The sequence below is a fragment of the Oncorhynchus mykiss genome, chromosome 2, assembly GCF_013265735.2.
Source record: "Oncorhynchus mykiss isolate Arlee chromosome 2, USDA_OmykA_1.1, whole genome shotgun sequence".
Lineage (NCBI taxonomy): Eukaryota > Metazoa > Chordata > Actinopteri > Salmoniformes > Salmonidae > Oncorhynchus > Oncorhynchus mykiss.
In genome coordinates, this window is record NC_048566.1 from 96,031,468 (window position 1) to 96,050,551 (window position 19,084).

General features: G+C 38.1%; 1 protein-coding gene across 1 annotated transcript; it reads left to right on the plus strand.

The window, feature by feature from the left end:
* Nucleotides 1-2,752: 2,752 nt before the first annotated feature.
* Nucleotides 2,753-12,103, plus strand: LOC110500533 (B-cell receptor-associated protein 29). Its single transcript, XM_021577940.2, has 8 exons — nucleotides 2,753-2,865; nucleotides 3,645-3,753; nucleotides 5,291-5,391; nucleotides 6,184-6,331; nucleotides 6,692-6,827; nucleotides 7,144-7,240; nucleotides 10,403-10,503; nucleotides 11,431-12,103. The coding sequence occupies exons 1-8, from the start codon at nucleotides 2,766-2,768 to the stop codon at nucleotides 11,467-11,469; spliced, it is 831 nt and encodes a 276-aa protein (XP_021433615.2). The 5' UTR covers nucleotides 2,753-2,765; the 3' UTR covers nucleotides 11,470-12,103.
* The last annotated feature ends 6,981 nt before the right edge of the window (nucleotides 12,104-19,084 follow it).

A 19,084-nucleotide genomic window follows, 5' to 3' on the forward strand; every position in this document is an offset into this window, starting at 1 on the left:
GAGATGTGATACTTCCCTGTGTATTACATCCATTCTGGCAGGAGTATAGTAATTCCTATAAACTGTCTTAAATTGCAGTAGTTTATGTCTTAGGTTGTAGGAGCAGGTAGGAACATTTTCACAATGGTTCTCCTCAATTTCTTCCTTTACATTCGTTTCCCATTTTTTCCTTACAGGTCCTGAACCAGCAGCTAGAGTTTCAATCAACCCTTGATATAAGTTGGTAATAAACTGATTTGGCGTACAGTAGACAGCTTCTTTCAGTATTTTATTTCTATGCTAGATGCCTTTAGTTCATCCAGATGCTGTTAAAGAGATAGAATAAGATGTCTGAGCTGTAAGAGTTTAAAGAAATCGGATCATTCAACTCTTTCTTGTAATTGTATTGAATGACAGTAGAGAGGCACTTTAGTACACATGCTCAACAGGACTTAAAGGTGCTGTCATTTACCTCTGAAGGTCAGGTAAGGTAAGGTAAGGTGAGGTGAGGTGAGGTGAGGCGAGGCGAGGGGAGGCGAGGCGAGGCAAGGCAAGGTAAGGTGAGGTGAGGTGAGGTGAGGTGAGGTGAGGTGAGGTAAGGTAAGGTAAGGTAAGGTAAGGTGGGGGGGGGGGGAAAGGAGTATTTCAACTATTGGTGGCAAATTTCCATTTCACCTGAGAATAAGGATTAGGATGGAGATCTTATTTTTTTGAGAGCCTTTTTGATTCGTTATCCAGTCTAAAGTTAGACTATAGCATCCTCTTCTGGACAATTTACAAAATGTCTTTGCAACATGTTGTCCCCAGTGTATATAGTATAGAGATAGGCCTAATGCATAATGTCATGTATACAGTACATTCAGAATGTATTTTTCCACATTTTGTTGTGATATAGCCTGAATTTAAAATGGATGAAATTTTGATTTTGTGTCACTGATCTACACACAAAAACCCATAATGTCAACGGGGAATTGTGTTTTTAGAAATGTTTACATATTAATTAAATATGAAAAGCTGAATTGTTTTGAGTCAATAAGTATTCAAATCCCTTTGTTATAGCAAGCCTAAGTAAGTTCAGGAGTAAAAATGTGCTTAACAAGTCACAATAAGTTGCATGGACTCCATAGTGTTTAACATGCTTTTTGAATGACCACCTCGTCTCTGTACCCCACACATACAATTATCTGTAAGGTCCCTCAGTCGAGCAATGAATCTCAAGCACAGATTCAACCACAAAGACAAGGGAGGTTTTCCAATGACTCGCAAAGAAGGGCACTTATTGGTAGAATGGTAAAAAAAAATCATGATGAACTTATTCATTTGACTTTGGATGGTGTGTCAATACACCCAGTCACTACAAAGATACAGGTGTCCTTCCTGCAAATGCAGGAAAGTGCTGTTTGAATGAATGCTTACGAGCCCATTGCTGCCTACCACCGCTCAGTCAGACTGCTCTATCAAATCATAGACTTAATTATAATATAATAACTCACAGAAATACGAGCCTTAGGTCATTAATATGGCCCAATCCGGAAACTATCATTTTGAAAACAAGACGTTTATTCTTTCAGTGAAATACAAAACCGTTCCATATTTCCTCTAACGGGTGACATCCCTAAGTCTAAATATTGCAGTTACATTGCACAACTTTCAATGTTATGTCATAATTGTGTACAATTCTGGCAAATTAATTACAGTCTTGTTAGGAAGAAATGGTCTTCACACAAGTTCACAACGAGCCAGGCGGCCCAAACTGCTGCATATACCCTGACTCTGCTTGCACAGAACACAACAGAAGTGACACAATTTCCCTAGTTAAAATAAATGTATGTTAGCAGGCAATATTAAATAAATATGCAGGTTTAAAAATATATATGTGTATTAATTTTAAGAAAGGCATTGATGTTTATGGTTTGGTACACGTTGGTGCCACAACAGTGCTTTTTTCACGAATGCGCTTGTTAAATCACCCGTTTGGCGAAGTAGGCTGTGATTCAATGATACATTAACAGTCACAGCATTGATTATATGGAACGCAGGACAAGCTAGATGAACTAGTAATATCATCAACCATGTGTAGTTAACTAGTGATTATGTTAAGATTGATTTATTTTTATTAGATCAGATTAATGCTAGCTAGCACCTTACCTTGGCTTCTTGCTGCACTCGCATAAAAGGTAGTCAGCCTGCCACGCAGTCTCCTCGTGGAGTGCAATGTAATCGGCTATGATCGGTGTCCAAAAATGCTGATTACCGATTGTTATGAAAACTTGAAATCGGCCATTCCGATTAATCGGTCGACCTCTAGTTGAGATGTTATGTATCTCAGTGTTTAGGTTGAGCCAAGACATCAGCAGCTTTATTTGCAGTGAAATGGTTAATATCTCTATATTATATCTGATCCTAGAGCCTAGATCCTAGAGCCTAGATCCTAGAGCCTAGATCCTAGAGACTAGATCCTAGAGCCTAGATCCTAGAGCCTAGATCCTAGATCCTAGAGCCTAGATCCTAGAACCTAGATCCTAGAGCCTAGATCCTAGATCCTAGAGCCTAGATCCTAGATCCTAGAGCTTAGATCCCAAGTCCACAATCTAAATGGCAATGCCTTAATACTATGATATACATATGAAACACATTCAAGTTGAACCTTATTTATTAGTTATCATCAATACAATGACAGCGGTTTACTTTCAGCTTAGAATACCGCATGGTCATGGCTTTATTTATGGGCACAGGGATCTTGTTCAAGTTGTTCTCAGGTGACGTCAGAGCTTAAGAGGCCGGGCATGAACAGCTGTTGTGCAGGGCGGGTGGGTGGGTGGGTTCAGAGGAGGGGCTGGGGGTATGTTCCGTCCTGGTCTAGTTCTATTCTACCATATTTGTCGGGTAAGATTCAAACTCTATTTCTGCTAGTTTGGGTGTGTCGACGTGGTTCCCATGTACAGTATAGAAAGCAAGATAACGTTGATTTGACCTAATGATCTTTAGGTGGTCAACTGTGGCGAAGTTCGAAAATAACTTGAGATATAAATAGCGTTTGGCTGCACTGTATTTGTAAATGCATGTTAACAGTGTGCCACTCATGCCGTAGAGCAGTAGGAATAGTTATAGACTATTTCTGGTGTTTCTATTGTCTTACCAACACCAATGTTTCGGTATACATTGTTATGATATCTCCACAGTGCCCACACTGTTACGTAGCTAAATAACCAGTAGTTTCTCTACTCGTCAGATTAGGGAAATTTACTCAGTTGATTAGATGTTTAAAGGAACTCGTAAAGGTTTGCATTCGGTTTAAATTCCATTGATATTTCAACATGGACTCAGTGATAGGAAATAAGAAAGTCAAAAAAGTAAACACTAAACAAAAACAAAAGTAAATTATATTAAGGTAACAGGTATGTTATGTTATCCCTCTGTAATAACTTGTAATCATCACATCACTGTTACCTAGTATAGATTGATAAGAAGTGAATAGTCAGTGTATTGTTGGTCTATCGTCCCTCGCAGTCTTTTTCTGTCAGAACCATATGACACAAACACAGATTCAGGAGACTTGTGATGTTTTGTACATAAGAACCAAAAAAATCTAGCTCAGTTTTGCCTGCTGTATATTGAATTGTGCATTTTATGTATGTATTTACAGCGTTGTTGTTTATCCACAGTGGACTCCCAGCATAAGATGACTCTCCAGTGGACTGTGGTGGCTATCTTCCTTTATGTGGAGATAGCTGTCATTCTGATCCTTTGTCTGCCTTTTATATCTGCCAAGAGGTACTGTGGGGAATCATATCCTAGCATTTAACCAGGTTGAAGTGTCAAGCCTTCTCTTGTGACATTTGGCCAAAACTGTAACATTTACAGTCCAATCCCAAATTATTGGCACCTTTGATGTTTTTTTAGCAATATACAGTGGGGCAAAAAAGTATTTAGTCAGCCACCAATTGTGCAAGTTCTCCCACTTAAAAAGATGAGAGAGGCCTGTAATTTTCATCATAGGTACACTTCAACTATGACAGACAAAATGAGAGAGAAAAAATCCAGAAAATCACATTGTGGGATTTTTAATGAATTTATTTGCAAATTATGGTGTAAAACAAGCAGACTTCCAAAGTTGTGGCAAAATGAGGACAACAAAGTCAAGGTATTGGAGTGGCCATCACAAAGCCCTGACCTCAACCCTATAGAACACTTGTGGGCAGAACTGAAAAAGCATGTGCGAGCAAGGAGGCCTACAAACCTGACTCAGTTACACCAGCTCTGTCAGGAGGAATGGGCCAAATTTCACCCAACTAATTGTGGGAAGCTTGTGGAAGGTTATCCGAAACGTTTGACCCAAGTTAAACAATTTAAAGGCAATGCTACCAAATACTAATTGAGTGTATGTGAACTTCTGACACACAGGGAATGTGATGAAAGAAATAAAAGATGAAATAAATCATTCTCTCTACTATTATTCTGACATTTCACATTCTTAAAATAAAGTGGTGATCCTAACTGACCTAAAACAGCAAATTTTTACTAGGATTAAATGTCAGGAATTGTGAAAAACTGAGTTTTGGCTAAGGTGTATGTAAACTTCCGACTTCAACTGTATATACAATTCAAATACTGAGCTATAATGTAGCAAATTGGGTAATTATATTGTTTTATACTAATAAAATTAATCAAAGAAAGACATTTTATTAAACAAATCACCAGTTTTTGTCTCAAAAAGTTAGGGGTCAAAATTATTGATACCCCTAAACATTCTTATAAATAAAGTAGTCAAATGTTGAGTATTTGGTCCCATATTCCTAGCATGCAATGACCACATCAACCTTGTGACTCTACAAACTTGTTGGATGCATTTGCAGTTTGTTTTGGTTGTGTTTCAGATTATTTTGTGCCCAATAGAAATGAAATGGTAAATAATGTATTGTGTCATTTTGCAGTCACTTTTATTGTGAATAGAATGTTTCTAAACACTTCTATATTCATGTGGATGCTACCATGACTATGGAATATCGGGAATATCGGGAATATCGGGAATATCGGGAATCGGGAATATCGGGAATATCGGGAATCGGGAATATCGGGAATCGGGAATATCGGGAATATTGATGAGTGAGAAAGTTACAGAGTATGAAAGATCATCCCCCAAGACATGCTAACCTCTCACCAGGTCAGCATTTCTTGGGGGTGTGATCTTTGACCCTCTGGAACTTATTTACACAGACATATACAAAGAACCAAGTAACTTTGGTACAATCCCTTGTTGTCTATAACTACTCATTCTCTAAGTTTCTAACTCTTACTTGCGCTTTTGCAGATGGCGATCACTGTTCAACCTGAGTATATGGAACTGGTTCGCTCCGTATTGGAACAGGGGATTCTTTACCATGATACTCATCCTCATCATTCTCTTCTGTGGTAAGTCATCATACTTGAAGTATATTGGTTGGGTGTTTGGTATGGCAACACTGAATCTGTTGTAGATAGATAGTCAGAAAGTTTTCCATAATGGCACCTTTTTTTATAGGATTGTGGGTTATTCTCCTTGTTCTATAGTTTCATCTCATGGTCTAGTGACATATTATACACATTACAAGACATACAACTTTTTATTGTTGGACATAAAAGACCAGAAAACCAGCTCCAAGGGATTTTCATTTTGGAAATGTGTTCCAAAGTATTCCCAAGCGTTACAGGGAGATTTACAGTATGTGATCTTATACAAATGTAAACAAGGTCTGAAATTATTATGTTTTTGTCAAATATTACATCTGTCTGGGCTTCATGCAGTCAATTGCAGGCTGGTCCCTGTTACCGTAGCGATGGCCACCTGGTTTATGAGAGTCAAATTGTTTGTAATTATTTTGCGGCCCCCTGACCATCGGCAGCTGAATCTAGTGATGATCCCTGCTGTAATGTGTTATAGTTGCTACACGTCACTGTTACACCTGTTCCCTGTTTCCACCCTAAGATGCTCTGAGAGAGGTGAGAGTACAAATCTGTCGTTCTGCCCCTGAACAGGCAGTTAATCCTAGGCCGTCATTGAAAATAAGAATTTGTTCTTAACTGACTTGCCTCGTTAAATAAAGGTAAAATAAATACAGAAAAAATACACTGTCCCCATGTGAGAACCCTTTGAATAACCTTTTTTTTTTTTAAGAGCGTAGCTATAGACACTAACACAACTGTGCCCTGTACCTCCCTCCTAAGATGCTCTGAGAGAGGTGAGGAAGTACTCCAATGCAGAGCCCATGGGAGAAGCCAAGCTGAACCCCAACCTGTTTGACCACCTCCACATGAAGCTGTTCAGAGCCCAGAGGAACCTCTACATCTCTGGCTTCTCCCTCTTCCTCTGGCTGTGAGTCCTACTTTATATCATCACACAAGAAAGTCAGGTTGGTTTATCATAGATGACATGCAACAACTTCCTGGGGTTAGGGTTGTGGTTGAAGCTAGTTAGGGTTGAACTGGGATGTGACCATTAAGTTAGGGTTATGGTCAGGGTTGCAAAAGGTTTTCCAGAAATCCAGGTGGAGGATTCCTGAATGTTCTGCTCATTCCTTCCTGATTCCACAAATCTTCCAACCGGGATTTCTGGAAAACTAGGGAAAACTAACTTTTTGGGAAAGTTCCCAGAATGTTTTAACCTTAGTTATGGTTGAGGTTAGGGTTAGTTTGGGTTAGTGTGTCACTCATTTATCACTTCTTGCCCCTGTAGTGTGATGCGGCGTGTGGTGACTCTGATAAACCACGTGGCCGTCGCTACGGTAACAGGGACCAGCCTGCAAACCCAGGCGGAGAGCGCCAATCAGGCAGCCAAGAAGTACCAGGAGGACAACCTGCTTCTGAAACAGGTGAACACCAGAGTCAGGAAGAGGGCCTGGAAGGGGCATTATCTGACTTTATATGTACAGTAGAGAGTCATCTCTCCTGGAAGACTTAAAACATAGTTAGAAAAGTTTAGAGTTAAGCTAGCCAAGGAGTTGTGAAGGGTATTTTTGTCAGATGATGTCATTGTTGTGTTTCTTGTTTGTGTGCACTTTATTGCACCATTATGTCACCATGTGATGTACAAAATTGTTTTCCTAACTGACATATAAACCATTAATTCATTCATGAGAACCTTTACCTCACAATAAAATAACTAACAAGAAAGTGCTGTCTGCTCAGGCTCTGCTGGATGAGGAGAAAAACACAACTGCAGGCAAACGGCTACTGAGGAAGGAGGCAGAGAAGTTGATGGAGGAACTGAAGACTGCAGAGGATGGTGGGTAAATCAGGAAGTGAATCAAGAATTAAACTGTTTAATGTTTACTTTGCGTTTTTTTTTTTTTTTAACTGAATTTAAATGGAATTGACCGCCGAACCTGTCTTCAAATCAAGTTGTGTGTCACCTGCTTCATAGACTAACAGTGAAATGCTTACTTACGGGCAGCAGTGGAAAAAGTACTCAATTGTCATACTTGAGTAAAAGGAAAGATATCTTAATAGAAAAAGTAAATGTAAAGTCACCCAGTTGTAACGGCTTTCTTTAGGTGAAGTAGAGGCGGACCAAAATGCAGCGTGGTGGTTATTCATGTTCTTTAATTTATAAAGACACTACACATGAAATAACTAACAAAAACAACAAACGTGAGAAAACCTCAAACAGTCCTATCTGGTGCAGGTACAAAGACAGGAACAATCACCCACAAACACACAGTGAAACCCAGGCTACCTAAATAAGGTTCCCAATCAGAGACAATGACTAACACCTGCCTCTGATTGAAAACCATATCAGGCCAGACATAGAAATAGACAAACAAGACATCCAACATAGAATGCCCACTCAGATCACACCCTGACCAACCAAAACATAGAAACATACAAAGCAAACTATGGTCAGGGTGTGACACCAGTAAAATAGTACTTGAGTAAAACTATTTGGTTTTAAATATACTGAACTATCAAAAGTAAATTGGATTGCTAAAATATACTTAAGTATCCAAAGTCAAAGTCAAATTACACATCATTTTGAATGACTTATATTAAGCAAACCAGATGGTGCCGTTTTCTTTCTTTATTTTTTTTTCAGAAAGCCAGGGGCACACTCCAACACTCAGACATAATTTACAAAAGAAGCATGTCTGTTTAGTGAGTCCACCAGATCAGAGGCATTAGGGATGACATGGGGTTATTCTCTTGATAAGTGTGTAAATTGGACCCTTTTCTTGTCCTGCTAAGCTTTCAAAATGTAACGAGTACTTTTGGGTGCCAGGGAAAATGTATGGAGTAAAAAGTACAATGTATGGAGTAAAAAGTACAAAGGTACCAGTACTGAGTCCATGTGCAGGGGTACGAGGTAATAACTTGGCTATATACACAAGGTACCAGTACTGAGTCGATGTGCAGGGGTACGAGGTAATAACTTGGCTATATACACAAGGTACCAGTACTGAGTCGATGTGCAGGGGTACGAGGTAATAACTCAGCTATATACACAAGGTACCAGTACTGAGTCGATGTGCAGGGGTACGAGGTAATAACTTGGCTATATACACAAGGTACCAGTACTGAGTCGATGTGCAGGGGTACGAGATAATAACTTGGCTATATACACAAGGTACCAGTACTGAGTCGATGTGCAGGGGTACGAGGTAATTGAGGTAGATATGTACATATAGGTAGGGGTCTCGCATAGGGCTGTTGTGATGATTGTATTACCACCACACCAGTGATCTCGAGTCATGAAGGCTGTTAAATTCCACATGACCATTTAGTCACGATAATTAGGTTTCTCCAAGCTCTGATGCTACTGGTGCTCATTAGTAGCCTACCAAACGTGCTAACTGCCTGGTACTCAGCACTCCATTGTCCCTCTAATCACTCTGACATCAATGTAAATGTTTTCAAAATCTAATCAAACACTTCACGAGAGCCCATGAGCTCATGTTGTGCAACATTTCTATAGGCTTTGCAATTGCGTGAGAAAACAGAGTGATGGCCTCTATTAAAAAGAGGAGGATCCTATCAGCTTTCTATAGGCTAGGCCGACTACATTTATTTCTCAACTTTCCTAATACTAAGCACATTGCTTATCTTTTCAACAGGAGTATAGCCTACCTGGCTGACATGAAAATGATCCATGGGAAAAGGGTTCTCCATTTGCTATTTAAATCCAGAGATGACATGTATTTTTCCCCTGCCTCTGTTTCAAGACAGGTGCATGATAATGGCCCATTCTAAAATAAAAACAAATGTCACACATACTATATTATTTAGTATATGTAAAGACAATATTAAATCAAGAATAGTCTGATAGGTGACAATATTAGCCTATCACTTGTGAATTGTATATTAGCACTTCACTTCCCAAAGTGTCTGTCTTCCCCTTTAGCCTGTGGAGAGCCATGTGAGTGAGAGGTCCTTCAGAGCACACAGCACTCAGGGAGAAGGGAACAAAGGACATTTTTTAATGGTACATTATGGACGGAAAAAGGGGATGACGCCAGGAAATTCGAGGCATTATCAAGTGCTTGTCAAATTGTGAATGAGAGACTGATGAAGTTTGTACAACATCCGCAAAAAAACAAACAAAGCAGAGCTTTCAATGCCTTTCAATGCCTTTCAATGCCTTTCAATGCCTTTTTTCAAATCATCAACAGAGTCGCATTATGCAGCCTTACAATGTATTAAACATCTATAACATATATATCTATATATATAGCCCAGCGTTTATAGAACGACTAACGTTACATTAATAACTCTAAATGAAGCATATAGGAGTATCTGTGTCTTTGTCAACCGCTCAACACAGAAAAGCCGCATGTGCAACACTCCCTCAAATCGTTTGGAGAAAATATCCTTTCTATTTTATTCAGTTTTGTTCAATTGTATTCTTCATACTATAAAATATTATAAAATAATACCACAGAATTCTAACTAAATCTTGTCTGCTAAATGAACTAGTGAGGCCCACAGCCGTATAGCATGGACAGATCAGGACCTAAGGACAACTCAGAGTAGGCTATTCTGTTCTTCTAAAACAGACTACCTTTTATTCATATCATGTATCTTTAGACCTGTCTAATTTTTTTTACATTTATTGTGAAGATGGAGGCTGTATCACATGGATTTATTAGACTTTTTTTAAATGTAGATGTTCTACAAGTCTGCATCAGTGGCTTGTAGGCTGTGTGTGTGGAAGCCAGGAGATGCTAAATGTGTTTATGTTAATTAACTGTCAATTACCGTGAGACTGACAGTTATTTGATTGACAATCACCAGGCTGACGAAATTGTGTGACCTAAATAGCCCTAGTCTAACACATCAGAATAATAGCTTAACTTCTGCATATGTATGCTGTTGTATCCAGTTTCAAAGACCGTTGTTATGTATAAAAAAATCTATATGTCAGTATACGTGAGTGAAGTGTGTGTTGTCTGTGCAGCTGTGCGTAAGTCTAATGCTGAGGTGGAGGCCATGAAGAGGCAGGCTAACGGTCTGACAAAGGAGTATGACAGACTCTTGACAAAGCACAACGAACTACAGGTAATACACACACACGCACACACACAGTCTTGTAGAACTAACCTTGTGGGGACACACAATTCAGTCCCATTAAAAATCCTATTTCTCCTAACCCGTACCCTTAACCTAACCCTAACCTTAACCTTAACCCTAACCTTAACCTAACCCTAACCTAACCTTAACCCCAAAACCTTAACTCTAACCCTAGCTCCTATCCCTAACCTTAACCAAAACCTTAAGCCTAATTCTAACCTTAAGCCTAATTCTAACCCTAAACCTAATTCTAACATTAAGCCTAATTCTAACCTTAAGCCTAATTCTAACCCTAAACCTAATTCTAACCCTAAACCTAATTCTAACCTTAAGCCTAATTCTAACCCTAAACCTAATTCTAACCCTAAACCTAATTCTAACATTAAGCCTAATTCTAACCTTAAGCCTAATTCTAACCCTAAACCTAATTCTAACCCTAAACCTAATTCTAACCTTAAGCCTAATTCTAACCCTAAACCTAATTCTAACCCTAAACCTAATTCTAACATTAAGCCTAATTCTAACCTTAAACCTAATTCTAACCCTAAACCTAATTCTAACCTTAAGCCTAATTCTAACCTTAACACTATTTCTAACCGTAACCCTAAACCTCCTTCTGGGGACCAATAAAATATCCCCAGTTGGTAAAATGTTTGTTCATTTACTATTCTTGTGGGGACTTCTGGTCCACACACACAAAACACTCACGCACACACACACACATATGTCAATGCATCATGGTAGGCATATTTGTGATTGGTTTTCAATTCATTTGACCCTAATCTACCCCCAATAAATGAATCACAAATAACTTTTCACCAACATTGGTAGGACTGATTTCACCACTTGACTGTCTATTTTTATTGACATTTATTCATTTATACTGTATTCTGTTTATGACTATTTGAAACGCAGAATCTTCAGGCTGGAGCTGGAGACAAGAAGGAGCAATAAGGACTAGATCCAAATCGTTGATCCAGATGACTAGTGTCAAAGACAGAAGGTAGCCAGCCACAGCTGTTATGACTTCACATGGAGACCAGCTTTTCAGCCGAGCAACTCTTCATTCATCTTTGTCTTATGTATACTGTACTGTGCATGGGAAAAGGTGCAGTTATTCAACACTTGTTATTCAATGTTTCCACATTGTATTTGTATTGTAACTAAGATAGGGAGCTAAAATTGCGTCATGTTTGAAGAAGGAACCGAGGATTTTTGCGTCTGTAAACGTATAGTCTTAAAATTCCTTCTCTGGAGCTTGTGTAATGTCCTTGGTTAATTGCTTTGCCGTTTTAAGTCATAGTACAGAGTACATTAGTACTTTAAAAGTATAATACTTGTGTCGTATATACTCAAAGTACATTATGCTAATATGCAGAGCTTTCGGCTTATGAAATGCAACATCCTGTTTTACATCTGTATCCAGGGGGCAAAATGGGTTGAAATGATGTCACAGTTTACAAGCAGAACTGGTTACGTGGAGGGTATACCCTCAGATCAACTGTGAATATGTTTTTGCTGTGTACCATGAAGTGGCATGATCCTCTTGTGTTCAATGATTAAAATACAAACATTTGAACAAATCTGACACTTGAGGCATTATGTACAGTATAAGGAAAGCACAAACTGAAGAGGTAATGTAGGTGAGATGTGGGAAGACAGGACAGGTATTGTAGATGAGATGTGGGAAGACAGGACAGGTAATGTAGATGAGATGTGGGAAGACAGGACAGGTATTGTAGATGAGGTGTGGGAAGACAGGACAGGTAATGTAGATGAGATGTGGGAAGACAGGACAGGTATTGTAGATGAGGTGTGGGAAGACAGGACGGATATTGTAGATGAGATGTGGGAAGACAGGACAGGTATTGTAGGTGAGATGTGGGAAGACAGGACAGGTATTGTAGGTGAGATGTGGGAAGACAGGACAGGTAATGTAGAAAGACAGGACAGGTAATGTAGATGAGATGTGGGAAGACAGGACAGGTAATGTAGAAAGACAGGACAGGTAATGTAGATGAGATGTGGGAAGACAGGACAGGTATTGTAGGTGAGATGTGGGAAGACAGGACAGGTAATGTAGAAAGACAGGACAGGTAATGTAGATGAGATGTGGGAAGACAGAACAGGTATTGTAGATGAGATGTAGGAAGACAGGACAGGTAATGTAGAAAGACAGGACAGGAAATGTAGATGAGATGTGGGAAGACAGGACAGGTATTGTAGATGAGATGTGGGAAGACAGGACAGGTAATGTAGAAAGACAGGACAGGTAATGTAGATGAGATGTGGGAAGACAGGACAGGTAATGTAGAAAGACAGGACAGGTATTGTAGATGAGATGTGGGAAGACAGGACAGGTAATGTAGATGAGATGTGGGAAGACAAAACAGGTATTGTAGATGAGATGTGGGAAGACAGGACAGGTAATGTAGAAAGACAGGACAGGTAATGTAGATGAGATGTGGGAAGACAGGACAGGTATTGTAGGTGAGATGTGGGAAGACAGGACATGTAATGTAGAAAGACAGGACAGGTAATGTAGATGAGATGTGGGAAGACAGAACAGGTATTGTAGATGAGATGTGGGAAGACAGGACAGGTATTGTAGATGAGATGTGGTAAGACAGGACAGGTAATGTAGAAAGACAGGACAGGTATTGTAGATGAGATATGGGAAGACAGGACAGGTAATGTAGAAAGACAGGACAGGTAATGTAGATGAGATGTGGGAAGACAGGACAGGTATTGTAGATGAGATGTGGGAAGACAGGACAGGTAATGTAGAAAGACAGGACAGGTAATGTAGATGAGATGTGGGAAGACAGGACAGGTAATGTAGAAAGACAGGACAGGTATTGTAGATGAGATGTGGGAAGACAGGACAGGTAATGTAGGAAGACAGGACAGGTAATGTAGATGAGATGTGGGAAGACAGGACAGGTAATGTAGAAAGACAGAACAGGTATTGTAGATGAGATGTGGGAAGACAGGACAGGTAATGTAGGACGAACACTAGTCACTCTTTTGTTTATTTGAAATACCAACTTTTCAAATACTCAAGGTAGTCAAATATAGGCAATTGTTTATTTAAAATATAAAACTAAAGACAATTGTTTATTTTGATATTCAAACACAAGTCTCAGAAAACAATGAATTCTTGAAAGTATTTGAATATATGAAAGTTATTTGAAAACAAAAAAAAAAAAAAAAATTTTAAGGTCTGACATATTTTATGAAGAACCAAAAACTACAACAGTTAGTTGAATTAGATCATTAGGAGATGAACTGGAGAAAAATACATTTTAAGATTCTAAAACATTAACATGTATCGATCTAAATAATGGAAGTAATGTAAACCAAACCAAAGGTATTTAGCTAGATCTAGGTATTTAGCTAGATCTAGGTATTTAGCTAGATCTAGGTATTTAGCTAGATCTAGGTATTTAGCTAGATCTAGGTATTTCGCTAGATCTAGGTATTTCGCTAGATCTAGGTATTTCGCTAGATCTAGGTATTTCGCTAGATCTAGGTATTTCGCTAGATCTAGGTATTTAGCTAGATCTAGGCATTTTTTCTATAAAGGACATGGACTCAACTTCTCAACATCAGAGTAGAAAAACTTTTTCATTTTCAAAATAACTCTTAATATATTTTCATAATGAGTGACATAAGGTAATGCAGTAACACTTGACATCAAGTTCTTATAAACATGTAGTAACTTTGTGATCATTACAACGATAGCAACATGGTTGATAGGATAGGATAGGACTTTAGAGATAATGGAGTTTATTACACAAATGGAATAAGGAACAGTCACGATTGCTTTTGTGTACAGTAGTTACAAAACCACTCAGCTCATTGCTATGCAATTTAAATGTGATTACCAAAGTATTACGCATCATGCTAATAAAATAATGACAGTGTTGTTACACAGGCTCAATAACAGTTTAATATTACTGAGAAAGCTAACAACAACTGTTGAATTATGGCTATTAAGTGTAAGGGGACTAAATATCCCAAAACTGCCTTCTTGAAATCAATGACAGCCAAATAGTTGGAAAATCATGTTCATTTGTATTCTAAGTAAACTAACCCTTTAAAAGATAGTACAGTGTGTGTTTTGAAACAAGAACATTGACATGGACAAAGAGGTTTAAATGTGTTTTTTTTTTTTTGCTAAGCATCCAACTTTCTGTTTGCAGTTTTTACAAATGGCTTTTAATTACTCTGCAGTATTTTCAGGTGTCATAATATGAACTGCAACTTTCAACCTTATCAGTGGCATGTTGAAAGAGCCATGCAGTAATTCGTTGTCATAACCTATTCATATTTATCTGTACAAAATATTGTTGGTTGGTTGGTTTGACTTTGTACACCTGTGGTACAAAGTCTGTGCTATGTACACCTGTGGTATGTTCAGGAGAATGGACATTTACAGAATTTTCCGATAGAAATGTATTGTGTAGATCAAATATGACTGTCAGATAGATTGGAATAGAATAGGAGATTGAGTTTGCTCTATTCATTCTATTTCTATCTGCAACATGCAGTTCCTGATACAGCCCTGCCTTTAGTTGAAGGCAACCAATCCAATAGTTTCTGTTCCAGACACAACCCTCCCTTCAGTCAACGGCAGCCAATCCAATAATTTTTTGAAAAGTTGTCACTTCCAGAGATCTGTATTCAAATATATTTGTTGAAGTAGTAATTTTGGGGGGGATTTGTATTCAAATAGTCACCTCCAAAGTAACAATTTATCCCCCCCTCCCCCTAAAAAGAGATACTTTCCGCGAAGCATGTTAAGAACGGCAGTTATCCCAGGTCTACAATCAGATAGGGTAATAATACAGTGAGGTATTGGTGTGCTTTCTGGCCAACTCCTATGATCGTTGTGGTAAACAGATCTGGGGCAGGCTAGAATCAAGTTAAGGTATGGACTTAAAATGTAACTTTTGTGCGTGAGGTCATTGCATTTTATCTGGTCATTGCACACCTGAAGTGATCAGTCTATGTATGGAACTAAAGTATGGTACTAATGTATGGAACTAATGTATGGAACTAATGTATGGAACTAATGTATGGAACTAAAGTATGGAACTAGTGTATGGAACTAATGTATGGAACTAATGTATGGAACTAAAGTATGGAACTAGTGTATGGAACTAATGTATGGAACTAATGTATGGAACTAAAGTATGGAACTAGTGTATGGAACTAAAGTATGGAACTAGTGTATGGAACTAGTGTATGGAACTAATGTATGGAACTAATGTATGGTACTAATGTATGGAACTAATGTATGGTACTAATGTATGGAACTAATGTATGGTACTAATGTATGGAACTAAAGTATGGTACTAATGTATGGAACTAATCTATGGAACTAATCTATGGAACTAATGTATGGTACTAATGTATGGAACTAAAGTATGGTACTAATGTATGAAACTAATCTATGGAACTAAAGTATGGTACTAATGTATGGAACTAAAGTATGGTACTAATGTATGGAACTAATCTATGGAACTAAAGTATGGTACTAAAGTATGGTACTAATGTATGGAACTAATCTATGGAACTAAAGTATGGTACTAATGTATGGAACTAATGTATGGAACTAATGTATGGAACTAAAGTATGGTACTAATGTATGGAACTAATGTATGGAACTAATGTATGGAACTAAAGTATGGAACTAGTGTATGGAACTAATGTATGGTACTAATGTATGAACTAAAGTATGGAACTAATGTATGGTACTAATGTATGGAACTAAAGTATGGTACTAATGTATGGAACTAATCTATGGAACTAAAGTATGGTACTAATGTATGGAACTAATGTATGGAACTAATGTATGGAACTAAAGTATGGAACTAGTGTATGGAACTAATGTATGGAACTAATCTATGGAACTAATGTATGGAACTAAAGTATGGAACTAGTGTATGGAACTAATGTATGGAACTAAAGTATGGTACTAAAGTATGGAACTAAAGTATGGTACTAAAGTATGGAACTAATCTATGGAACTAATGTATGGAACTAATGTATGGAACTAATCTATGGAAATCATCTATGGAACTAAAGTAAGGAACTAAAGTATGGAACTAATGTATGGAACTAATCTATGGAACTAATCTACGGTACTAAAGTATGGAACTAATCTATGGAACTAAAGTATGGAACTAATCTATGGAACTAAAGTATGGAACTAAAGTATGGAACTAATTTATGGTACTAAAGTATGGAACTAAAGTATGGAACTAATCTACGGTACTAAAGTATGGAACTAATCTATGGAACTAAAGTTTGGAACTAATGTATGGAACTAAAGTATGGAAGCCGAACTGGAACTGTTCTCACAAATTTTTACATTCAATAAATAGAAAATACTAGATAATACTGACACAGTCATGTTGTTCAGATTTTAAACCAAAGCCAAGAAATGAAAAACAGGACCAACCCGTAGATCCCATTTAAAATACAGACATAAAACAACAATTTCTACATAAACCATTAACAAACTAAAAACAACATTCTTTTATACAAAACAAAACTGGTTAAATTTAAGTACAGTGGCTTGCAAAAATATTCACCCCCCTTGGCATTTTTCCTATTTTGTTGCCTTTCAACCTGGAATTAAAATTAATTTTATGGGGTTTGTATCATTTGATTTACACAACATGCCTATCACTTTGAAGATGCAAAATATTTGTTATTGTGAGACAAACAAAAAATAAGACAAAAAAAATTAAAACTTGAGCGTGCATTACTATTCACCCCCCAAAGTCAATACTTTGCAGAGCCATCTTTTGCAGCAATTACAGCTGCAAGTCTCTTGGGGTATGTCTCTATAAGCTTGGCACATCTAGCCACTGGGATTTTTGCCCATTCTTCAAGGCAAAACTGCTCCAGCTCCTTCAAGTTGGATGGGTTCCGCAGGTGTACAGCAATCTTTAAGTCATACCACAGATTCTCAATTGTATTGAGGTCTGGGCTTTGACTAGGCCATTCCAATACATTTAAAATGTTTCCCCTTAAACCACTCGAGTGTTGCTTTAGCAGTATGCTTAGGGTCATTGGAAGGTGAACCTCCGTCCCAGTCTCAAAGCTCTGGAAGACTGAAACAGGTTTCCCTTGAGAATTTCCCTGTATTTAGCGCCATCCATCTCTCCTTCAATTTTGACCAATTTCCTAGTCCCTGCTGATGAAAAACATCGCCACAGCATGATGCCTCCACCACCATGCTTCACTGTGGGGATGGTGTTCTCGGGGTGATGTGAGGTGTTGGGTTTGCGCCAGACATAGCGTTTTCCTTGATGGCCAAAAAGCTTCATTTTAGTCTCCATTTGTTTTTTGGAGTTTCCCACATGCCTTTTGGCAAACACCAAACATGTTTTATTATTTTTTTTCTTTAAGCAATGGCTTTTTTTTCTGGCCACTCTTCCGTAAAGCCCAGCTCTGTGGAGTGTACGGCATAAAGTGGTCCTATGGACAGATACTCCAAATCTCCGCTGTGGAGCTTTGCAGCTCCTTCGGGGTTATCTTTGGTCTCTTTGTTGCCTCTCTGATTAATGCCCTCCTTGCCTGGTCAGTGAGTTTTGGTGGGCGGCCCTCTCTTGGCAGGTTCTTTCCATTTTATAATCATGGATTTTATAGTGCTCCGTGGGATGTTCAAAGTTTGATCTTTTTTTATAACCCAACCCTGATCTGTACTTCTCCACAACTTTGTCCCTGACCTGTTTGGAGAGTTCCTTGGTCTTCATGGTGCTGCTTGCTTGATGATGCCACTTGCTTAGTGGTGTTGCAGACTCTGGGGCCTTTCAGAACAGGTGTATATATACTGAGATCATATGACAGATCACCTGTGTGCAATCGAACTAATTATGTGACTTCTGAGGGTAATTGGTTGCACCAGATCTTATTTAGGGGCTTCATAGCAAAGGGGGTGAATACATATGTACGCATCACTATTACATTTTTTTCTTTTTTCTTTTTTTAAATAACTTATTTTTTTCATTTCACTTCACCAATTTGGACTATTTTGTGTATGTCCATTAACATTTAACACTCCAAATAAAAATCAATTAAATTTAAATTACAGGTTGCAATGCAACAAAATAGGAAAAACGCCAAGAGGGGATGAATAAGGCACTGTAGTAAAACACAAATGTTGACATTCAAGAAATGCATTTTTGTTCCATACAGTCATGAGTCTACACACCGCAAGCAGTCTTCTTTTGCTGCCTAAAAATACAAAACAAAATGGATGAAATCAGATGGTTTCCCCCTATCGATCTACACAACCTACTTCAAATTTATAAGTGAAATAAATATTACAAATTTATTTTCCAAATGACTAAGAAATATAAAATTAGGATGTTGTGATTTAAAAAAAAAAATAAGATTCTACCAACCTTCCAAACTCTTAGGGCAACATTTATCTATTGTTGTTGTAAAAATGGCTCAAGCTCAGTAAATATTTACACTGAACATGTTTCATGATCTGAAATAAAAGATCTAAGAAATGTTCCATATGCACAAAAAAGTGTATTTCTCTCAA

Coding starts and splice junctions, on each gene's coding strand:
- LOC110500533 (XM_021577940.2), top strand. CDS start 2,766: ATGAACAGCTGTTGTGCAGGGCGGGTGGGTGGGTGGGTTCAGAGGAGG. Junction 5,392..6,183: donor CCTCATCATTCTCTTCTGTG/GTAAGTCATCAT, acceptor CTCCCTCCTAAG/ATGCTCTGAGAGAGGTGAGG. Junction 6,828..7,143: donor ACAACCTGCTTCTGAAACAG/GTGAACACCAGA, acceptor CTGTCTGCTCAG/GCTCTGCTGGATGAGGAGAA.